Source organism: Corylus avellana, chromosome 10, assembly GCF_965113065.1.
Source record: "Corylus avellana chromosome 10, dhCorAvel1.hap1.2, whole genome shotgun sequence".
In the NCBI taxonomy this organism is placed as follows: Eukaryota; Viridiplantae; Streptophyta; class Magnoliopsida; order Fagales; family Betulaceae; genus Corylus; species Corylus avellana.
The window spans coordinates 6,149,968-6,174,603 of NC_142499.1; the positions used below are offsets into that span (position 1 = coordinate 6,149,968).

The 24,636-nt window shown below is 35.0% G+C and overlaps 3 protein-coding genes across 6 annotated transcripts; 2 read left to right on the forward strand and 1 right to left on the reverse strand.

Annotated features, from left to right (window-relative positions):
• The first annotated feature begins 155 nt into the window (after positions 1–155).
• On the forward strand, positions 156–4,174 carry LOC132192142 (SPX (SYG1/Pho81/XPR1) domain-containing protein / zinc finger (C3HC4-type RING finger) protein-like protein). Of its 2 annotated transcripts, none has more exons than XM_059607385.2 (6): positions 156–592; positions 2,491–2,735; positions 2,845–3,093; positions 3,183–3,320; positions 3,713–3,771; positions 3,848–4,174. In XM_059607385.2, exons 1-6 carry the CDS (start codon positions 421–423, stop codon positions 3,954–3,956), a joined length of 972 nt encoding a protein of 323 aa, XP_059463368.2. In that variant the 5' UTR covers positions 156–420; the 3' UTR covers positions 3,957–4,174. The 2 variants fall into 2 exon arrangements, with proteins under 2 accessions (XP_059463368.2, XP_059463369.2); XM_059607386.2 differs by having other exon boundaries at positions 3,854–4,174.
• Positions 4,175–4,261: 87 nt separating this feature from the next.
• On the reverse strand, positions 4,262–7,171 carry LOC132161755 (protein POLYCHOME). Its single transcript, XM_059571939.2, has 3 exons — positions 7,083–7,171; positions 6,474–6,876; positions 4,262–4,971 (listed from the first exon to the last, which is right to left on the reverse strand). The coding sequence occupies exons 2-3, from the start codon at positions 6,861–6,863 to the stop codon at positions 4,591–4,593; spliced, it is 771 nt and encodes a 256-aa protein (XP_059427922.2). The 5' UTR covers positions 6,864–6,876; positions 7,083–7,171; the 3' UTR covers positions 4,262–4,590.
• Positions 7,172–9,828: 2,657 nt separating this feature from the next.
• Positions 9,829–20,296, forward strand: LOC132191826 (FAD-linked oxidases family protein). 3 transcript variants are annotated; one of them, XM_059606936.2, is made up of 18 exons: positions 9,834–10,226; positions 10,351–10,456; positions 10,532–10,632; positions 11,442–11,490; positions 11,818–11,910; positions 12,395–12,509; positions 13,758–13,818; positions 15,477–15,513; positions 15,586–15,647; positions 15,829–15,925; positions 16,828–16,902; positions 16,972–17,080; positions 17,534–17,643; positions 18,759–18,821; positions 18,933–19,012; positions 19,149–19,279; positions 19,559–19,602; positions 19,973–20,296. In XM_059606936.2, exons 1-18 carry the CDS (start codon positions 9,970–9,972, stop codon positions 20,090–20,092), a joined length of 1,710 nt encoding a protein of 569 aa, XP_059462919.2. In that variant the 5' UTR covers positions 9,834–9,969; the 3' UTR covers positions 20,093–20,296. The 3 variants fall into 3 exon arrangements, with proteins under 3 accessions (XP_059462921.2, XP_059462919.2, XP_059462920.2); XM_059606937.2 differs by having other exon boundaries at positions 10,354–10,456; XM_059606938.2 differs by lacking the exons at positions 19,559–19,602; positions 19,973–20,296 and having other exon boundaries at positions 9,829–10,226; positions 18,933–19,050; positions 19,149–19,237.
• Positions 20,297–24,636: the final 4,340 nt, after the last annotated feature.

The following is a 24,636-nucleotide window of genomic DNA, read 5'->3' on the forward strand; positions in this document are numbered from 1 at the left end:
GATTTATAATTTTATTTCATATTTATTTTAAAATTTTGAACGATTTAATTACGTGGCACGATATATTAAATTTTAATATATTTTATTCTGAGCGGTCATATTTATCCTCCCAGCTTAAAAAAAAAAAAATAAATAAATAAATTGTGGAGGAAATCGCGGATGGTAAATGGTTCAAAACTTCATACACTCCCTGGTTACGCGCTTGCAAGTTACAATCTTGCCTGAGTTGCCTACAAAAAAGCCCTGAAACCGCGTGTACCGTTTCTCTCTTTGATTGGCAGCAATATTCACAATTGCAACGGCAAATTCTGTTGAGAAAACTGAGGAAGGCAAAAATTTTCTCATCAACCAAACGGAAAAAAGTGAGCTAAAGGTATTTTAAAGGGGTTGGGAAGGTGAATTTAAGGTTGTGAGGAGAAAATGAAATTCGGGGAGTCTTTTGCGGAGTACCTGCACGGAGACCAGGAGCGGTTCTTGGAGAAATGTTCCCATGTCGAGTATAAGCGCCTCAAGAAAGTCCTAAAGAACTGTCGGAGTTGCAAAGCCGTCGGTGATTCTTGGAATTCTGAATGTCAATGTGAATCTTGCTCATGTAAGGTTATTTTATTTTTTTTAAGTTTTTTGTTTCTTGGGGAGTTATTAATATTGATTATAATTTATCCTCTAGATATTGACCTTGTTCGATTTATGGGGTTGTTGATTGATGAAAAATGTTGGGAAATGACAATGATAAAGTGCTGATTAGTAAAGCAAACGACAGCAAAAACTTTCAATTTTGTTGATGTGGATTTTTGACGGTGAGACTGAATGTGGGACGCCTGCAAACAATGAATAGACCACCGGTGTCACGCCGGCGTAGTGCCGGCGGGCGGCGGGGAAATCTCCGGTGGACCGGTGGTTAAGTCGAATAATTTGCTCTGAATAAACCCCAATAGAATTTCATGGTTTTTTTATGTCATACCTTCAGGCTTCATTGGAGTTTAGGACCCTTCTTAGGATTTTGAGGGCGTATCTTAGATGGTATTTCACCCTCTTAATGGGTACACAGCCATGTAACAACTATCTAATGGCCTGCAATCTTGAGATTTTATGGCTAGGTAATTGAGTTGAGATAAAGTTAGGCAATTTGCTCTGAAAAAACCTCAATAGAATTTCAAGGTTTTTTTTGTGTCATACCTTTATTGGAGTTTGGGACCCTTCTTAGGATTTTGAAGGTGTATCCTAGATGATATTTCCTGATTTTTCACCCTCTTAATGGGGGCGCACACACACTACACATCTAATCTAATGGTCTGAAATCTCGAGATTTTATGGCTCATGTAAGAGTATCTCTAGCAGTAAGAGGTATTCTACCTAATCAAAAAGCACAATTTTTTATTTTATCTACTCATTTTTTAATACTAATTCCAACAGATTCTTTGTTTCATTCTCTATTTTTGTAAATATTATTTTTTAATCGTTATTTATTTATTTATTTTTTCACTTTTCTCTCTCTCTCTCACTCTTCCCTCTCAACCCAAACCCAAACCTCCCATGACCAGCTATTCCCTCTCAACCCAAACCCCCCATGGCCAGCTCTGTTATTAGTTCTCTCTCTCTCACTCTCGCTCTGCCTCTTCCCTCTCAACCCAAACCCAAACATCCCATGACTAGCTATTTCCTCTTAACCCAAACCCCCTGGCCATCTTTGCAATTAGCTCTCTCTCTCTTTCACTTTCGCTTTGCTATTCAATTTTTTTTTGGGTAGTTTTTAGTGATTCAAAAGACTTGAATTTGTATCATAAATTCATGAACAAAAGAGAGAAGAGAGAGAAACGTTGAGGCAGGGAGAGAAGAGAGAAGAGAGAAGAGAGAGAAATGTTGAGGGAGAGAGAGAAGAGAGAGAAAATAATGTAGAAATAATATTATATTCAACAATCTAGTGTGCTACAGTGAATAACAATATGAAGTTATTCACTGTAGCGGTTAAGGTATAATAGCTAATATGAAACTATTCTGTTAGAGCAAAATAAAAATGGTAAAAATAGCTAAATATAGCTAATATCTCATTTTTAACTACACTGCTGGAAATGCTCTAATAGAACATTTAGAGGTACTTGAAAGTTTGTTAATATTGTTATGGTATATATCCAGGTTGTTTGTCTCTTTTTTCAATCGACTAATGTATTCATTGTTAGGTTGTAAATGTGCATCTTCATCTGAGTTGTTAATTTCTGCATCTGAAAGGCAAAGGAAGAGGAATGGTTTTTGGTCCCTTTTGAGAAGATGTACAATTATTCCGTACCTATTCAGGTGGCATTCAAGCATAAGGCTTCATCGATGCGTGTTTTGTTAGGTTTTAGTTGCTAAAAGATTTTAAAGTTCGATGTTTGCCACACAACCGTTTTTGTCGTACAGTGATTGATTTTGCTTCTTTAACATACTCTAAACTCATGATTTGCTTATTTAGTAGTTTGTAGTCCCTCTTATGAAGCTTTGTGCATTCTGCAGTGTGTGATCAAAAGTTCTTTTCTGAGTTGACAAAGGAAGCTTCAGAAATAGCTGGTTGCTTTAGTTCAAGAGTTAGGCATCTCCTTCATCTTCATGTTGCTACTGGAATGCAGAGATATTTATTGCACTTGCGTCATTTCTTCAAGAATGATCAACAAGCCATGGTACTAGAAGGACAAATGTTGGTTGAATATGTCACAATGAATGCAATTGCAATCAGAAAAATCCTTAAGAAATATGATAAGGTATGCACAAGACTATAGCTGCTCACTATCCTTGCTAATTTGGTTAATATTCCTCTATATCAATTATTATCAAGCAGTGATTTTTGGTGTTTTGCATCTTCTATTTTAGGTTCATTGCTCTGCAAATGGGAGGAATTTTAAGTCGAAGTTGCAGGCTGAACACATTGAGCTTTTGCAATCACCTTGGCTTATAGAATTGGGTGCTTTCTATTTGAATTTTAATGGATCAAATGATGGAAAGCTTAATGAGTTTTCTGGTCAGTTTTCTTGTGATTTTGATGCAACCCAGCCTGTAATGACATTGATGCTTCCGCATTCTATAAAGCTAGAATATGATCTGACTTGTGCCATTTGCTTGGTAAGATCTTACTTTCAGTTGCATTCCTAAGGAAGAAATTTTGCATTTTGTATTTGTTCTCTTATGTGTATTTAATAATGCTCTCACAGGATGGTGTCTTTAATCCATATGCTTTGAGTTGCGGTCATCTTTTTTGCAAGTCATGTGCTTGCTCAGCTGCTTCTGTGTTGAATTTCCAAGGCCTTAAAGCTGCAACTCCGGAATCAAAGTGCCCAATTTGCAGAGAGGTTTGTATTCATTTTCTGTGACAAATTCAGTAAAGTATTAAATTTGAAAGTTTTAATTAGGAAACAAAATACAAATAGAGGTTCATATTCGGCAATAAAACATGTATTATGATGTTCCCTTCTACTGGGATGTATTTGATAAAATACCATATTTTATAATCTTTCCAGAGTTTATCTTCTTTAGCAAACTTTTTGAGAGGGTTTCTGTTGGCAGTAATAAACTTTTGAATTTCTCTTGCCCTCTTGATCAAAACCAAAGATTCTTATTAACCCGAAATTATTTAACCGTTGACCTCTTGGGGTTATTGTTATAAGCACATTATCTAGATTTTGAAAGAATGAAATTTTATGTTATTTACTTGATCCAAACTTTTTTATCTTTCCTGTTACAGGCTGGAGTATATACAAAAGCAGTGCGCATGGTAGAATTGCATCTTCTCATGAAAAGAAGGTGAAGAGTTATTATAAAACCTCGTTTCTTCGAACCAGGAAAATTCACCATTACTGACCCCTGAAACTTCTTGCAGGTGCAGTGACAATTGGAAGGAGAGGTTAATTGCAGAACGTGCTGAGACGTTGAAGCAAACTAAGGAGTTTTGGGATTCACAGACTATATATGCCCTTGGGTATTTGTAATGTGGTTTAGTTCTGATAAAATTTGAAAATATGGTATTAAACAACTGGATTGGATTTGGTGGTGCCTTCGTGTATCTTTGGTCAGAATTACTTGAATGTCTCTTACTATTACCAAATGACTAACTATTAAAATATATGGTATGATGAAAACAGTGCAATGGCTGCTGGAAATGTAATTTTGTTGTTATTATTAAGAGTTGCATGCAATAAAATTTTTATATGAAAATAGTTTTCTTCGTATAATTTTAGTAGAATGCAATAAAAACTATTAAACAGAACCTAATGCTTCCTTACAATCCTCGAAAAGTAATGGTATATTAGCAAAAGGCCTTTTGAAGTAGTGTAATTGAAAGTGAGATGTTGTCATTATGTACATCAGATTCATACGATAGCTACTAGCCCCACACATGACTATCAAAGAATGACAATTGGCTAGATGTGTTATAAACGAATTCAAGTAGAGAAAACATGAGATATATCTACATCTACTTCAAGAGTCCCGGAATATCATCAAATGATGATCAATCTCACCGTCCAAATATCATCAAGTGATGATCAATCTCGTCCCTTCTGTCTTTCGATTTCTGGGTGCTCTGATCTGTCATGGTTCTAATCACTGTGAAGTTGAACAGAATCAACGAATTGACATCAAAGTACGAACTCTTTTCTCTCTCTCCACCTTCTTTGCACTAGGGGTTCTCTTCAGTTTCTGCAATTCCTTCATCACCTCTTTCTCAACTATGTCAATTGAATTCAAGAGTTTCTTCTGTGGTGTGAGAAACTCTGTTCCTCCAGCATTTTGATTAGCTACTTCAAGCAAGATCTTTGGAACCTTACCGACAGCAGGTGTTCGAGGCTTGACAGCTGACCTTGGAGAGATCAAAGAGAGATCGTGCTCGAGTTGAGCACCTGACACTAGTGCAGAAGGGTCAAGAATCCTTTGGCCCTCAGGAACAGGACTCTCGATTTCTAGGCCTTCGACATCTCCCAACCGAGCTCTTCTCCTTTCAATTGCCTAAGAATAGAGTATATCCAGAATCAAGTTTATCAGTTACCTAGAAAACACCTCCAAACAACTACCAAATGCAAAAATGTAATTATCAAAAGGGAAATGTATCCCAATTGAGATTAAATACAAAAAGACCAATCTTGTTTCTTCAAAAAGTTGAGAATAGTGAAGTTTCCTTGATACTTGGCCTACAGGCAGTAGCAAAGGCTTTGTAGTAGCCATTTGATTTAGATGCTCTAAGTGGAGCATCTGAAGGTCAGACAAATCAAACACAACGATTAAGCGTATTGGGTGGCTCTCAAATTTGGTTTAGAGGATACATATCACCCACGATCAAAGGGAAAAGGAGTGGCAGTATTGTGAAGTATTGGCCAAAAATTCAAAATTATTAAATAAATACACTGGCAAGTCATAGATAAAAGATGAGATAAATATTGCCAATTCTATTAACACAATGATAAAGAATATCAGAGCACGAAGGGAGCTTGATCAACACTGTTGACAAAAAAAAATTTCCAACCTAATTTCTTAGGGAAATATAAATTAACATCAATTGGCATGAACATTCAACTCATCATGAATTATGATTGAAGGACAAACTCAAGCATATATGCGAAGAATGACCTTGATGGAGAAATAATCCCCCAATTTGATCCCGAAGTTTCATAATATAACCATCTAGATTATATAAAATAGATTGTTAAACATTCAAACGTAACAAAGAAGACACAAGAGTAAAACATTCAGTAGCAAATATAACCATCTAGATTATATAAAATCACAAATATAATTAACCATATACCAAATTTTCATTAATAAAGAACACTAACACACTAATATTTTGTTACAGATACACGCATAATACAAACTCTCAAAAGAATCACTCAATTATCAAGAGCAGAAGCATTGGAATCGGATTTGTCACAACCGCATCAATAACAAATAAATCAAGAGAGAGAGAGAGAGAAAGAGAGAGAGAGGGATAAGAAGAATAAGAAACGCAATGTCACCTAATTATCCATATGAGAACAAGAATTTGTTTTTGTACCGAACAGAGAAACTAACAAAACTGCTGATTCAAGAACTAAATTCAACAAAACTTAACTCCACCATTATTTTCTTGAATCATAGCCCAAAACAGCAGCACAACCAAATTGGAAATAATAAATTAGAGTAACAATTTAAGAACAGTGATAATTTTCGAACTGAAAGTAACTGTACTTACACCTGTTCCTCAAAATTTATATCACCCAAGACATAAAAAGAAAAAATTGAAGGCACATTAAATGCCCTTACTATTCATCTCAACTACGCAAGATTCGTCATAAAAAACCCATCTAATATCCCTACTTCATCTATCAAAAGCAGGAAGATTCTTATACCGCAAAACAACGATTAACCCATGAAAATCTACAAAAGTATCTGATTTAACCAAATAATTCAATCAAGATCTAACCAAAAACAAATAGCAGAGTATCAAAAGGCTGAAGAAAAAGCAGCATAATTACCCGCATAACCCAAGTGATTTCTTGAAGAGGAACTCTCGGGTACCAAGAAGGTAACACACTGCTCCTGGGCCTGTTCCGAACCGATCCCCGCGAGGTACTTGGAGTGTTCTCCCGACCCGTGGCCGGAGACCCGGACAGAACCCGTCTACTCACACTTCTTGGTGTTCCGAATCCGCCTCTTCTGAACCCACCACCTCGTGTGGTACCCAACGCTGTTTGCCCACGTGTCGACGGAGTCGTAGCAGTCGTCACCCGCCTGACCGGGGTGTCGAACAAATTCGGACCCGTTTCCTGGTCCTCTAGAATAAATCCGGCACCAGCCGCTCTCCGGCGAACGAACACGGCCGCATAGTCCACCGGCCTCGACCGCCTGTCCCTGGACTCCGGCATTGTCACACTTCAACTGAAACACCAAAAAGAAAAACACACAAACAAAGTATGAATTAGATCAAAACGTGCAAAGAAAGAAAATTAGAAACGCGTATTTCCCAGGAAAATGAGATTTCCCGAAAAATTAGATTCCGGCAAGCAAATGAAAACGAGATTCAAGCGGCGGCCCAAGCTCGTGGTTACCAGTACGAATCGATCTGAGAAAGACAATGCATTTACCTTGAGATTTCTATGCTAGGGTTTTCTGAGGGGTTTGGGTTTCTTCTTGAAGGTATAAAAAAGAGGAAGAGGAGCTAGAGGTTCTTCGATTGAGAGTGTCGAAATTGGCAAATTTTTCAAAATGATAAATGAGCGGTATTATAGAAAACCAGTCGATGGGGTGAAAATTTTTGGACACGTGTCCGATCATCTTTGGCTGCTTCAAATATCGAATTTGATCCAAGAGCGGGATAGGAAGTCGTTCTAAATCAAAATGGCAACATTACCCCTCAAATGAGAATTAAACGGGATTTTACCTTTTTGTCACACCCAGTAAAAAAGCATTCACAGTCGTTTATGAATATTTTTATATAAAATGGCTAATCAAAATTTATTTTATCTACTTTAACTAATGAGTTTTAAAAGACATCATATGTACATTAGATTATCTTTTATTTTATTTTATCTATATCATTTAAATTTTATTTTATTTTTTATTTTTTATAAGGATTGTAGTTTTCCTAAAGATCCTATTTTTCAACTTTTTGAAAAAAAGAAATGTGAAGAGATAAATAGTAAGTGAACATTTTGGGAAAAGAGAGACGTGGAAGAGAAATAGTAGGAGAAAATAAAATGGCTTTCCTGAATAATGCTACATGTAACTTTTTTTTTTTGCTAATTCAATGTAGAAACTTTTTACAAATTCAATTAATTATTTTAGATAAAAGTACATGTCTATGTCTCTGCATTGTGAGTCCTCTAATAACTCGATACGAAAAGATTTATATAAATAACCCATTTGTTCAAAAGGAGAAAAGTACAAGTAAAAGGTTTTTTTTTTATCATTATTTTCTACAATTTTTTTTTTTTAAATAGTAGATTTTAAAATGATCAAATTCATGTTGTTTTTTACATCGAACGGTTTGAAAGTGTCACGCTTCTTCTTCACTTTTATGAAAATGCTTTTCTTTTTTCTTTTTTCATAAAACTTCTTCTTCACTTTTACATATAGGCTTCTTTTTTCATAAAATCCAAAGACAGCATAATGCATATTATTTATAACCCAATAAGTAATTCTTTTGCTTTGATTATTTATAACCCAATAAGTCCTATCTTCACATCCATATTTTCAAAGACTTGCATTGTCTAAATTAATGATTCTACTGGTATATCACATGTAGCATGCTGAGCTCTTTCCCCGTTTGCTACATGCTCATATTGTTTAATTCACAAAAAATGCTTATTTATTTATTTTAATGTTGTTTTCTTTGTTCTACATAACACGGGAGAAGTAGAAAGAAATGAGAAATGACACTAACAAAGCTGAATAGGAGAAAGAGGCTTAGAAGCGAAACCCACTAAAGTACCGCGTTCATTCATTAAGGGTACCGGTTCATATTCGGTCCAACATCTTCTTTCGTGATGATGGAATTTAGTCCTTTTTTTAACATTTTTTTTTGTTTGTCGTTTTATTACGAGGTTTGAAATCCATATATATCCATTTCAAAAATCAAAATCATTTTCTTTCAATTTTTCCTTTTTACTTGTGCTTTTAGTGTCAAGTTTGAAACTTATTATCTCCATTTCACAATGATGGTACATGTTATTATTTATTTGGTCAAGATAAGAATGTGGAAATAGCATCCTTAAAAACATGGGAAAGATATTGTTCTAGTTCTTGGAGTTTAAAGATCACTTCCTTAGGGTTTAAAATCAATCCAAGCTTCAACCTATTATCAAATTGCTCGTTTCATGACACTTTGGTTAAATTATATGGCGAGATTCAAAGTCATATTTAATAATATTGTAACATGTGTAAAATGAGACATCATTAAAATGCCCCCATTAACAATGATGATTAAAACAAAAAGGAGAAAAAAAGGAAGAGGGTCTGTTGTGAGAGGGGGTGGTCGCACAACCACCAGCCACCCCCATTTGTTGCGTGGGGATTGTGACACCCTTCTTTAATAAATACTTAATTAAATATTGTACACGTGGCACTACTATTAATAACTTATAACCATAGGAAAAATGGCAATATATTTTTTTTGGAAAAATTACACATAACTCCCTCAAACTATATTGGACATTAGGATTTTGTTTCCTACTATTTTTCTAGACAAAATGACGTCGTTTTGAGATTAAATCTCAAAATGATGTCGTTTTGGGATTAAATTTCAAAACGACGTAGTTTTGGGATTAAATCTCAAAACGACGTTTTCTAAGACAAACTATTTTTTTATTTTCCATCCGAGGTTAGAGATAGAAAATTTACCCGTAACTCATGTCGACATATATATATATATATATATATATATATATATATAGCATATGTGTGATGATTTCTAACCGCCCACCTATTCGTGATTCAATTTTGGAGTCAAATTTTTTTTACAACATAAAAAATAAAAACGTAATAAAAATATACTTAATTATCAACTGAAATATATTATATTTTTAATAGGTAACATTTTATAGTGGTTTTAATACTTAAAATTATGTAATTTAAAAATCTATTATTTTTTTAAAATAGAATTTTAATCGATTTTATGATAAAAAGACGATCGAGAGGGAGCAATTATCCATCCAAATCAGCGTGGGATGACTTGATTGGCGATCAAATCAACGAAAGGCCACAGTTAGCACTATGAACAGCCCCTAGCGTTCTGTCACTGTCATTGCCACCACCCATGATTTTTTTTTTTTTATTTTAAAAATACTAAAATTAAGGTGGTTCCAATCACATAGCCCCAGCCCAAAAACAGAAGATGGAGCAGAAGCTTTTCACTTTTTTGCCTGCTTGAAAAGTCATTTTCTTTAATGCATAATCTGGTTGCTGAAGAGAGGACTTGTTTGGTCACTATAATTGATTATTCAGGAGAGAAAAAAAAACTTGGGCAAAAACAATATGGCTTTCTCGTCCTGGTTTTCTCGTCTACGTTCCTCCTCAAAGGGCTTCTTTTACTCCAATCTCCGAAGCTCACGTTTCCACAATCTTCAAACTTCAAAAGTACCCACCACCCATGCCTTCCACTCCCATAGCTCAATACTCAGAAACCCATTTCTGTCCCTGCTTCCTGCGGCCCTGGCAGTCTCAGCTGGAGCACTTGCCCTTCAATCCCAACCGAGCCCTTCATTTTGCGACGCTTCTGATATCAACGCTAGGTGGGTTTTTCTTCTTCTTTGGTTTTGAGTTAAGAAATGATTCTTGTTGAGAATATTGGTTGATTGGAAGAACACATGCATGGGTTGATAAATGGGTTTAATTATCTTTTGTTCTTTTGGGTAGTAGAGGTGTCAGCTTTGGGGGCAAAGGTAGCACCGAGTTTGTGGTAAAAGGCTCGCACAAGGAGCTCCCAAAAGAGCTTATTGATGAACTGAAGGCTATCTGTCAAGTATTCTATCGCTCTTTCTTTATATTTGATTGCTGAATTGTACGTGGGTCCGTAATGATACTATTAGTCGTGCAGGATAACATTACTATGGATTATGATGAGAGGTATGTACATGGAAAACCACAAAACAGCTTTCACAAAGCAGTCAATATCCCTGATGTGGTTGTTTTCCCAAGGTGAGACTTTTATGGAACTTGAGATTAGATGGTCATTTGCAATGCTAATCTTTGAGGATAAGATTTTTGATGGCGTCGTTGTTCCTTATCTTCATGTGTATTTCTTATTCCTAATAATTCAAGGATGTTGATTTCAAACAAATTAAAATCACGATTTCATTTTATCAAGTCAATTATAGTTATTAGCAGTACATTGGAGAGTTCTAAAAAATATGATCTATCTGTCTGTGTATTTGTTTAGAAGCTCTAGCAGGCAATGTCAAGGTTTGTGATTATGCTTGTATGGTAGCTAAGTTTAATGCCGTCAAGAAGAATGGTGCTAGTGTTTTTTTTTTTTTTTTCCTTGTTTGTGGTTTCTTTGGGTGGGGGACTGGGCGATGATTATGGTAATAGCGAGAGGTAGCAATTGTAGCCGTCATGTAGTGCAGGGTTGATGCGCTTGTATGGTAGCAATGGGATATTGGTTGGATGGTGAAGCCCATATCATGATGATGCTTGTGGTAATTATAAGGATTAAGAACTATAGGTTGGATCAGATGAAAGTTAATCATGTACCTAATTGCGTATGTGTGTGTTATGAACGTTTACTTAAGTTTTAAGAGTTTCCCATGTGTGATATTTTAATAAAGCAAGGTGATAAGATTTGTCACAAGTGGTTGCATGTTATGTATTTGAGACATGAGGAAACATGAGCGGTTTTTTTAGAGATAGTTAAAAATTCTACTTGCCTGGTCTTTGAATGCACTATGAACTATGTGTTATACTTGATAGTTTTCTCATCAGAATGTTCCCTGATTCATAATTTGCAGGTCTGAGGAAGAAGTTTCCAAGATAGTCAAATCATGTGACAAGCATAAGGTCTGAGTTTCTGCTCTTCTGTGAATCAATAATGATGCCCCTACCCTTATGCATTTCTTTTTATTAATACTGTGGCTTTTTCTTTGAGATGTTTGTATATCCTTTGAATTGGATAGTCCTCAATGGCCATTAAAGTTTCAGCCATGTGGATCGAATGATAATAAGTCTGTAATGTTTCTCACAAACTGTGAGAATTGAAAACTAACTACTAAAAAGATCAACACAATTGATGATCTGCTTTATTTGCTCACTATCACTAGTGCATGAAAAATAATATAGCCTTTCCAAGAAAGTACTGAAGTCTGTTTGCTTTTAATCCACAAGCAGGTCCCAATTGTACCATATGGTGGAGCTACATCAATTGAGGGTCACACCTTGTCTCCAAATGGAGGTGTTTGTATTGACATGTCGATGATGAAAGTATGTATTGATCAATTTGTATCTTAAGAGTTAGATTTGGTTTAAAAATTAAAGCCTCTCTTGCCATTTCTTATATCTGTAGATAAATAACTGTTATTTTTTGGCTTACAAATTTGCTTGCGCAAGACGTATGCATTCTTATGTTTGAAATAAGATTAGGCACATCAGGCTAAATAGAAGTTGCAACCATCTTCTTTGGTCCTTCCTACTTTTGTTGCAAGCATGCAGGTGCTTGCTTTCTTTATGTGTCACCTATAGAAGACAAACTTAGATAGAGCAAACACTGCACTTCGTAATGAGCTTTTGAATGTCAGTCTCTGAAGTCTGGAGCATGTTTTCTCTTCCCTTGATATCAGTCTCTGGAATCTGAATTCGTCATTCTCTCATATTTTATCTATTCTCTCTAGTTACAAAACAAGAAGTTTGTTTGGTATTGTTGTTATTGTTTGTCATGCTTATATTGCATCATTTGTTGAAATTATAGACTGTTAAAGCATTACATATTGTGGACATGGATGTGGTTGTTGAGCCTGGGATTGGATGGATGGAGCTTAATGAATACCTGGAGCCTCATGGTCTATTCTTTCCCCTCGATCCTGGTTAGTTTATTATCCTTGTTTTCAATCGGAAATATCTGGGGTGTATTAATTTTGTTTCTCTCTTATAGTTGAGATGCTGTTTGAAATGTTTCATATCAAGAGAAAGTTAGAAAATGTCAAATGCATATGCCCTGGAACTGTGCATTTTGATATGTGCTGTGAAATGCAAACATGCTGTCAGAGGCTGCAATGTATTGCAAGCCATATAAAGCATTCTTTTAGGAAATTATATTTAGTTGGCTTGCGTTAATTTATATACAACTTTGGTGTTGTCCCACTTGACATCCTATGGAAATGGTCTACATTGGCATTACTACCTGAAATGATTTATGGCATAAGTAGAGAAACCTGTGTTTGACATGGCAAAAAATGCTATAGTATCTTTAGTACGTATTCTCTCCATCCCAATTTAAGTTTCCTGTTTACTTTTTAGGTGTCCCAAAATAACTGTCTACTTTCCAAAAGTAAAAACATTTACTTTGACATTTTCCTGAACTACCCTCATCCTTTTGAAAAAAGTAAACAAGATTCTCATTGCAAGTTGTGTCCTGCTCTAATTTGGAATGAAGGACATGTTAAGAAGTTAATTAGATACTTATTTTGGGACTGAGAGAGTGATAGAAAATTTTCATGCAATCTTTATGTGCTAATATCTTTCCTCCTCTGTGTTTCTCTATAGAAGTCAAAGTGATATCTGAATTCCTTGGACCTTGGCTGTGTTAGGACTTATCTTTGAATCTTTGTAGAGTAATAACAAAGATATTTGACGTATGACAAGAATTGTGTTATTATAAATCTGAAATTAAGGCCGAACCAAGGAGGCAAGTGGCAGATTCGTAGTATTTCATGCCGTGATACTATTAGCCTAATACAAACTAAAAAGAGATATTAATAGTCTAGTAAACTAATATGACACTTAACTGCACGATCAAGTCTTCTTTGATAGTGTGGCACCCTCCAAAAGCTCTTCTATAACAGAGATGTTACTTAGGATAATGAATTTAGTGAGGTGCTTAGCTTTCTGCTTAAAAGGTAAAAATTGTATGCATCAAGAGCTAAAACAACCAATTTTGTGAATGTAATCTGCTTTTAGTTTTTCCACATCATTTATGGCCACGTTAGGGTGAGAGTTTGAGTAATTCACAATTATGTTCTGATATCTTATTTCCAATATATGCATCTGGTGTAGTTAATAAGTCGTTTTTGCTATTTGGGTTTTCATGTTCTTAAAATCTTTTTGACAAGCAGGGCCTGGTGCGACCATTGGGGGTATGTGTGCTACACGTTGTTCGGGTTCTTTAGCTGTGAGGTAGTTCCTCTGCTGTATTAGCTTTAAGTTTTCATTTTTTACTGACAATGTTAATACATGCAAGTTTGCTTCCCAGAAGTAAAAGCTCAAAGATTTGATTAATATGGTGTAACATTTTTGTCCTAAATTACTCGTGTTAGTTTTCTCAATCTTAGTACTCCCATTGAATATGGGGGTTTAAGTACTAAAATACTGCAAATATTCCTTTAAGCACATCTACTAGGCTTTGCACCTTAGTCTCTCCCTCTGCACATTAGTGAAGACTTTCTTTTATATATCATCTTTGTGGATTGAACTAGAGCTTAATGAATAAAGAGAATCTACTTCATTCACATTAATAACAGAGGGTGAAAGGCTCCACCCTTTATTTTGTGATAAGAAAAAGGGCATGCACACCCCCCCCCTTCTCCCCGGCAAAAAAAAGAGAAGAGATTTAAACGTTCGGCAATTGACCAATTTATTTGTCTATGATAGATCGAATTGGAGGTGCTCATTCTATCCCCTTCAGCTATATAAATAACGACACATTAGGTTTACGATTGTGTTTCTTTTCTTGCTAGAAGTGTTTAGGATTCAGTATCATTGTTAAGCTCATAGATCTGACCCTATAAATTCGAGGTTATGTAGACTGTTTTCAAATGTTATCCAAAACTGAATGGTCTTTTTAATGAACAGAATTATCATTTAGGGGTAGAAGTTCATGCAAGCAACTAAGAGCAGACTCAGCCGCTCTAGCAAGTATTCTTTTGCTGCAGGTTGACACGCTTAAGCTTTTCCTGTACAGCTGTACTTTGAGGAAAGTATTGAAATATGTGAAGATGTAAGAGTAAAATACGATTTGGGGGGAGTTGATATATAATTGATCTATACGCAAATACTAGAGTAAGGCTGATTGTAAAGAATTTGCATACTTATTCTTAATAGATTATCACGTGGGATGCTTGCCATCTAACTTGCTTTTAACCAGTTCCATAACTGTTTGATGCAAGTCTTGAGTTGTTGCACTTTGTCCAATGCTAATGCTAATTTTGGATAATGGATCCCTTCCTCTCTATGGGTCCTCGTGTTTTGACAATGGTAGATTTCTAGTCCCAAAAGTGTAGGTGACTTTCATGTAGTGGTCTATGATCAAAGCATCATGAAATGCTTATGGGCTCTTGAAAAGAATAATGTGTTCTTTGTCTTTTAGCCGGTCAGGAGTGGCCATCATAATTGTCCACCTGGTAAACCTTCATCTGCTTCTGTTGCTTCTTACGAATTAACAGCTATAGGATCAATGAAATTAGCGACCATGTCCATGACCATTTCACAACTAGACTCTTTTTTTTTGGCCCGTCTTAGCTTTTGTCATTGTATATTTGGATTTTAGTATTAAAATTTGAGTAATGTTATATACCACATTTTTATTTTACAATGCCGATGTGGCAGTCCCAACCAACTCTTGGATTAACCCTTGTTAAAAAAAAAAAATCCAAAGGTTGGTTTGGACTGTCACATCAGCATTGTAGGATAGCATTACTCTTAAAATTTATTTTGGAAGACAAGATGATTCTCTTTGTACATAAATTTTTGTCTAAAACTCATAAAGTTCTGTTCTAGAAATAATTTCAGTTGTCTGATTTAATATTGGATTTAATGATTCTGTTTTTAGCATGTAGGTATGGAACCATGCGTGATAATGTCATTAATCTCAAGGTTTGTTAATAACCCTTTTGATGTCTAATTCAGTTTCCAAATGCTGTATTACTTACGTTGTTTGTCTTTCAGGTAGTTCTTGCCAATGGAGATATTGTTAAGACAGCATCTCGTGCTCGAAAGAGTGCTGCAGGGTTTGTTCTATTGTCTTTGTTAACCTATTCTTGATATTTTTATATTCACTTAGCATTTTTTGTTCTTTTTCTTTTTTCTTTTCGAGAAGTTATATTAAAAAACAAATGAGAAAGTTGGTGGACAAAAATGCAAACCCTTAGCAAGGCATGCTGTTAACCTTATAAAATTTGTATATCTTAGATATGACCTGACTCGCCTGGTGATTGGAAGTGAAGGAACGCTGGGTGTAATAACAGAAGTTACTCTTCGACTTCAGAAAATTCCTCAGTATTCAGTGGTACCTTGATTCTTTCTTTGTTTGCAGGAGTTTCTTTTCAAAATTATTTCTACTTTGCTGAGTTATGTGGTTGTCTATCGGTAATTGTATCTTAAATCTAATTATATAATTATTTTGTTATGCAGCCATGATGAGAGATATATTTGAATCTTATTTCTCATTTGAATGATCTTTTTACTCATTTCTGGTCCTTTCCGTGTATAAAGATATGGCTTGTGTGGAGACTTCTTGACTTGTGTGTTGTAAGCTTAATTTCCATCCTCTCATGTTTCTGATTTCCATCAAATAAGCTGAAAGATGAGAAATAACATTATAAAAAGATACACTAAAAATACAAGAAATTGCATTTAATGATATTTTGAACTACCTCATATTGCATAGAATGTATAAGTAATCAAATTCATACTCTTAACATATCATCAAGACAGAGGTTTATGTCTTGCTTTTTCCCTCTGTAAAACATCGTGGTTCTTGCTTATGATGCTTCTAAGATTTGTTATTGCAAGATGGGCATCGATATATTTGCTGGTGGTGTTGTCATATGCTGGCTCGCTAGCTGTTGCAAGCATCACTGTTATGGAAGTGTTCTAAATGGCTATAAACAAGTGACCCAATAGAGATAATTTTTTTATATGGTTTTTAGTATTAAGTGCTTGAGGTTAATCATTGTTGTCATTTCAAGTCTAAATTATAATATTTTGTTCCATGTAATATTGAAAAGCTTTGTTTTTAGTGACATTGGAACCTTTCTTTGAGCCACTTCTACGTGACATTTTTTTTCTTTCTTGCACAATAAAAGTATTCTGTCTAATTAATTAATCTTGCTATCTATATTAGTTGTCAGTTGGGGTCATATTCATATCCTCTGCTTATATGTATTTTGTTGATTAACAATTTTGCAGGTTGCAATGTGTAATTTCCCTTCAGTTAAGGATGCAGCAGATGTTGCTATAGCCACAATGCTGTCTGGTATACAGGTGGGATTTAGCTGCAAATTTTGTTCGCCATTTCAATTTCTTCACGGATATTCTTGTCTTACTTGTTAGGTGTCAAGGGTAGAGCTATTGGATGAGGTTCAAGTGAGGGCTATCAATATAGCTAATGGAAAAAATTTGCCTGAAAGTCCTACTTTAATGTTTGAATTTATAGGCACAGGTAAACAGGATCCTCGTTTTATCTTAAGTGATATTTTCTGTTCATATTTATTTTGGCTAAAAGTAAGTTTAAGTTGAAGGAAACTTTTATCATTAAGCTACTGTACTTACCTATAGTGCATCTGCACTTACCTTAATATCAGAAAACCAAAAACCAACTGATTTAATAATTGCTGATGTTTATTTCACTTTAGAACTTGAAAAATTATGCTAAATAGGATGTACTTAGTTTATGTTAACAATCACATGTAAGTGAACAAATAGTATGGTCATAACGGCTCGGACTTTAAAGCATCCTCCCCCTGCCCTCTTCCCCTTACCTGAGCAAAATTCTCATTGCTTTTTCATATTTCTGAATAAATACATCACCATTTCCTGTAGGAAGCTACTCCTAAGCTGTCTTCTTCTTCACCTTTTGTGATTCCTAATTTATTTCTTGATTACTGTCTTTTAGAGGCATATACACGTGAGCAAACACAAATTGTTCAGAAGATTGTTGCAGAGCACAATGGCTCAGATTTTGTTTTCGCAGAAGATCCTGATGATAAAAAGGAGCTTTGGAAGGTAGTGGTTACTTAATTGATGTTCAATGATTGGCCCTTTTGTTATTACTATTCCTTCATGTTAACGTATAAACAACCCTTTTACTTCAAAATCTCACTTTTGTGACTAATTATTTATCAAAATTGGAGACACTATAACTTTGGGCTTTTTTTTTTTTTTTTTTTTTCTAACTTCAAATGGACCTTGTGGCTGTTTTATTTCAATTCCGTACATGAACTCTGTGTCTCACCGCACAGCTATGTCCGTTTAATTTATTGTCCTATAATTTTTTATGTATGATGTTAATTACTTGGTATGTCTCTATGCGGATTTTAGACTCAGCATGTGCTGGGCCCTGTATCCCAACCATTTTACTGTATTAAATAATGATAGTCCTACCTGATCTTTTTGTAAAAGAGAATAAGACCTTGGCAATAAGTATATAATTATAATTGTATGGCATCCACGAGCTGTACACGTGTAACTGGACTCAATTGAAGAAACTCTTGAAAACTAGAATTACTTACCAAGTAAAGGCATAATATATAAGATACGTAACTGGACGTTATACTCTTTATCCCCTTGGAATGGTACTGTTGTTTGGTATGTTTGAAAGGACATACATGCATGGAGATGCGACTCTTTTAATAGACAGATCTACATTCAAATGAACTTGTTAGTGCATGTGGCACACATAGATTAACATGCACAAAGGGTATGTATACATATGCAGAATATGGTTCTTCATTTGCACCATTGCACCTGAAGTCTCAGCCCAAAACATACCAGAGATCTGGTTGATTTCCATAACCATTAACCAACCCTTGTAAGATTAAAACCCTAACTGGCCTATATGGTCTTCTTGGATAAGTAGGTATTGGTTTTTTACTTAATTTGCAGTCCCTATTCCTTATTATTCTTTCATCCGCGAATGTTTGCACTGATCTATATCGAAGTGACCCCAGTAGTTTCCAATTATGTAGGACCAAGCACCTATGACATAACTTCAGCTGCTTCTACCCCAGTATAGATCCTTTTTATTTATTTTTTTAATGAGGTCTCTTATAAGAGGCTCCATCCAAATATTCCTCATTGCCATTCTCTATATTTCTAATTCCATGTTTATTTACATGAAGATAAGAAAGGAGGCACTCTGGGCTTGCTTTGCAATGGTGCCTAATTGTGAGGCAATGATTTCGGTCAGTTGACATCAAAGGATTTTATTTACAATTGCATTTGCTTCCTAGTAGTCTTAAGAACATCCTTTCTTTTTTTGTTAGTTTTAATCCCATGACCTTTGATTTTTGCAGGATGTATGCGTTCCTCTCTCGCGCCTTGCAGAATTAATATCAAGGTCCAAACAAGAGCTCAATGCATCGCCACTTGTCTGGTATGTCTGATCAGAATGACTATTTTTCTAACATAAAGGTTAGGTTGAAGCATTTTATGTTCCTTTATCAGTATGGATGGTCAAATGAACTGATGCTCACAATGCCCATGCCTCTTGTTATTGTTCCTATTAACAGCACAGTTATTGCTCATGCTGGTGATGGAAATTTCCACACATGTATTCTGTTTGATCCTAACATAGAAGAACATCGGCTGGAAGCCGAGAGACTTAACCAATTTATGGTCTATACTGCATTGTCAATGGACGGTATGTACTCTTCTTCTGGACAATGAATGATCATGGTTGCTTGTAATATGAATTTAGTTTGCGCGCTCTTTATCAATGGTGGTTGATAATATTATAGTGCTTATCTGTTCATAAGTTCATCTAGTATTTCTGCATGTTTGTGGTAATGAGAAGTTTGACATTATCTTGAGTCAGTTAATCTGCTGCCTTCCCAGTATCCGAAAAGTTATTCATGAAATAACACTGCAATCTGAAAGCAAGTTATGGTGCTAACAATTGGTTTCTGTGACAACTAAACAGGAACATGTACTGGTGAACATGGTGTTGGTACAGGGAAAATGAAGGTATCTCAATATAATCTCTAGACTTATAAGACATTGGAGGACAAAAATTTCCTTAAAACAACCTAGTCTATAAAACTGTCATGTGTTCCTATTAAAAAAACATGTATTTCTCACATGTTCAAGAAACACATGACAGTTTTATATACTGGTTTGAAGAAAATTTATTCAACCCAATTCGGAGGAAATTTATGTCCGACATTTAATAGAAATACCCATCTGCAACTTCTCAAATGCATTGGGAAACAACTTGGGTATCATGCTCATTCATATCTTTTGTATCTAGCACAATTGGTATGTTCTCCAAATTTCAATGTTATCTGACAGACAACTTAGTTACTGTTCTGATCGGGTTCTCTTTTACATTTATCAGTATCTTGAGAAAGAACTGGGAATGGAGGCTCTGAGGACCATGAAAAGAATCAAAGCTGCATTAGATCCCAACAATATTATGAATCCAGGAAAGCTCATTCCTCCCCATGTTTGTTTCTAAGAGCATCAGGCCTCATCTGTTTGGCATTGACAAAATAATTGCCACTTCACTCTCTGTACTTGTAATTTTGCACCCTCCTCTCGATTTACCCTTCTGTATTTCTGGGGGAAAAAGTTTCAAGGTATAATTCCTTTCTGCTGGATATGTAGAGATGAGAATATGAAATAAAATGGTTTTCTTGCCATTTTGAATCCTCTTATTTCTGTTTGCTGGTTTTGCTTACTGATTTTATTCCTTGAGATATTAAATTTTGTGCAGTTCTTGCCTTTTTTCAGTGCATTAATTAATAAAATAAGCAGGTGGAGATGTAGAATTTTGTTTTAACAATGAACTAAAAATGGAAAATGGAAAAGGTCTACTCCACGTCACATTCCGGCTCCGGCCAGCGGAATGCTTTGCTCGGCCTGAACCGGCAAGGTCCTACTCTGAGTCTCGTCCCAGTTCTGGCCGGTGGGACCGTCGGGACCGGTGTTGTCGGCTTCTGTTGCCACGTAATGGCTGTAATATTTTACACCAATGGCATTTTGGGCCTACAGCCGGAATTGGCGTGGATTGAGCGGAAATCATGCATTGAAAGTAGCCGCCATGATATTCGTCGTATATTTCTTATGCATTAGCAGGAAATAGAATTGAAGTCAATGGTGGAAGAAGACAAAACAAGGGTGGGACAATATAGAACCCCATAGAACCCAAGAAACTTTTAAAAAAGTGTTTTGTTTTGTTTTTTTTTTTAAAAAAAGAAAGCTGAGATCTTCAAGATTGTTTGACGAACAATAATGAATTTGAAAACATAAAGAATATGCTTTTTCACAAATTGTAGATAATAAGGTGCTTTTTTAAAAATGTACAATTTTAAACGCTAAACTGCGATTTTAAAAGTTAAACTGCAATTTTGCCAAACACTTTAATTGCGTTTTTAAAAATCATGTTTTCAAATCGCTATTTTTAATCTCATTTTTTGAAATTGCAAACCTAAACGGACTCTCTAAATTTCCCATATGGCTCAGGTGTAATATATATATATATATATATATATAAAAGCTATTAAGCACCTTCTTCTGACAAGGTTAAGTATGACAAACTTCTTACAACTTTTAATTACAATATTTAACCAAAGAGTGCTAAGGGGATAAGTATGAAAATACTATTATCTTCTAATATTGACAAGTTGTAGGTTCATTGATTATGGATCCACCACGCTTCCAGTGCTTTCAATTATTTATGCTAGACACTGAATGGCCAAGATTATATGTTTTGTCTATTTTTGTTCAAATGAATTCTGGGTAGTTTTTTCTACACAGTTCATCCATTTGAGTATCAGAACGAGCTACCACATTGAGTACGTATATAGGATCAAATGGGTGACAACTTTGTGGTCGGATCACTTAAAGAACGACTTATAAACTGCATTAAAATGTTTTGGTACATAGTATTAAGTCATTGAATATTAATAGATGAGTGAAGCCGCCTATAAAAAATAAAAGAACTACCGTTGAGTTAATGTTGATAACGTGGGCCACCGTGACAATCAACCGTACATGCATCATGCATGCTTATACTTTTGTTAGGGTTGGCCTAGCTAGTTTCATGGCTAGCTCCCTCTCTTCACTTAGAACCAATGCTCAAAGGCATCATTTCTTTCCCTGACTAAAAGAAGGTGGATAAAGAGATTATGTAATACTAGGCAGCATGCAGCAGGTTCCATTAATGTAAATAGTGGGCATTATCATAAGAGACAAACTATATGTAAAACACACCACATGTGGAGTTGGGGCCACAGAGGATTGTTTTTATGGGAAAGACTTTTCAAACACTCTTGGGTTGGAGTTTGGCCGGTCGAAAACCATCACCATAACCACCCCCAACACCAGTACAACCTAGCTAGGAGTTGGGCAATGTTCTTTTGCTTCATGTTTCGACAAACTTTGGCATGTTGCTTTGAGCCAAGCAATCACCTTGTATTGGGTTCATTCACTTTAATCCTAGGTAGCTTTTTTAGTCCTTGGTGCTTGGTTGATGATTTTGAAGATTGAAATAACAGCACATGTAATGCTATAAGCAGTATATCGCATTACTCAATATTGTGCGGCCCATTCAGACAAATTGTCTGATATGACAAGTTTTAAACAACTTTTCAAGTTGAAAAATGATTGATGTCAATATTTTTCTTATCTCATCTTACAAATTAACCATTTGATTTGTGAACTTATGTGGACCTCACATAATTAGTCAATGATATATGGACATAAAAAATTCAATGGTTGATCTATTGAATTTGTAGGAGAATATGAGATAAATATGAACAAATTATTAACACCAATCATTTCTCTTTCAGGTTAGCCATTTAATTTTAAAAAACAAATACACCGGTGTGTAAAGAGTAGCATTACTGATCTTGAAAATAATTAATATGGTCTAATTCCTGCATGGAATAGGATTTTGTAATATGTAAAATCCAATCTGAACCATAAATAGACCATCTTATACCAAATCACAGAAAATGCATCATCTGAGAGTGCGTTTTTAAAAAAAATTTGATTTGAAAATGTAGAAAAATTTGTGCTGCAAATCACAGGTAAAGATGTGCGTTTTTAAAAATGTGAGATTTTAAAAGGCTAAATTATAATTTTAAAAGCCAAATTATAATTTTACAAAAGACTTAAATAAGTTGCACGTTTTGAAATCACAAACCCAAACAAAAACTGTGCCCATAAGAAGTGAGCTTCACTTGTAACAATTATCTATACTGGCTATCATTATCATTCTCAATCTAATCCCCACCCCTGCCAGTGTGGGATTAGCAATAACTAATTATCCTAAGAAAAACAAAAATTGGTATCAAGCTTGTCTCAGGTCAACATAATTGGCTTGACTCGAATCTATTTCATTAACAGCTGCCACTGCTCCTAAAAGCATTGCCCCAATAATCAACTCCATCAATGATTCAACGTTGCACCAATTACCACTATTCCATTGTACATTGATAAGATCTTTTATTGTTTGAGATTAAATTTTATAGAATATATATATTATCACATTATATATATATATATATATATATATATATAGTCACTGTATTTAAATTTTTTAAATAACATAATATTTAGGGGTGACAATTCATATTTGCGTGTCGGATTTGAATCGTGTAGAAGACTATACATGTCAACTATAATCTAACTCATTTAATTAAACGAGTTAAACCCTTTAACCCTAACCTTTTAATTTTATATTGGGTTCGAGAGTTATGTCAAAAATTGCCTGCTATTTATGTCGCGTGTTGAATTCGGATCGTGTCGAACCATGAGTATAGAACTATATAAGTCAACTCTAGCTAATTCGATAGATTTAATTAAACAGATCAAACTTCTCAACCCTAATCTTTTAATTTCGTATTGAATTTGTATTGAATTCGTCGGTTCTGTCAAGGGAAAACAGTTCATGTAGTCAGTGAGCCAACTATTGCGGAGGCAATGGTTGCTCTAGCAGCGGTGGAACTCTACCGTGATCTGGGATTTCATTATATACTGGTGGAAGGTGATTCGTTGAACGTGGTCAAAGCACTAAAGGATAAGCAGCCTAATTTGCACCGATATGGACATGTTGTAGAGGATACTCATCTTCTGCTACGATCAATGAGGAGTTGGCCTATAGGACATGTAAACAGAGAATCAAACCAGACAGTGCATAATCTTGCTAAAGAGGCGTCGAAAAATTCAATAGATAGAGTTTAGATTGAAGAGACTCCTACATATATTTTACATTTTGTTATTTTAGAGCAATTGGCTCTATCATTTTTCAAAAAAAAAAAAAAAAAAATTCGTCGGTTCTGTCAAAAGTTGCCGACCCTAATAACATCACATACATACATACACTGTAATATACAATAAATTGAGAGGTTAATAGTAAAATAAATGATCTCCTCTTCGTGGGTTGAAAGATGGAGAGATTCCTATGCCTTCCATCACACTTCACACGGTATCCTCCCATGTTTATTTATTTTAATTCTTTGCTTAATTATAATTAAGCAGGTTATGTGGTCACTTCCGCCGATTTATAATTTCCAATCAGGAGGGCCCCACCGAAAAAGAAACAAGTGAGTAAAAAAATAAGCTGTCAATTACAAATTACAAGGTTTGGGGAACGTGGAGGCAATGGGTCAAAAGTGGAGGAGCAGTACGTGGCAGTGACTCACCTATAAATCAAGCTTTATAACATTTTTTTTTTATTAATTAGAAAAAAAGAAAATACATATTATAGCAGCCAACCCTTTGTCCTCTAGCATATCGTTTAAATTAAGCTTAAACTATTGTTAAACCTTAGGGTTCGTTTGCCTCCTAGAAAAAGCTATTTTGTATTCTTACTGCAAGCATTTTCATCCCGCTAGCCAAAAAATAACCAAGTCTTTTAATTTTATTTGGGTCTTATTAATTAGGTTATTCGTATTTAAATTGGTGTTTTGTCTATATTTTAAGAGTTATTGTAATACATGTCAAAAAAAAAAAAAGAGTTATTTTAATAGACTTGGCCCAAAGTCTATTAAATTA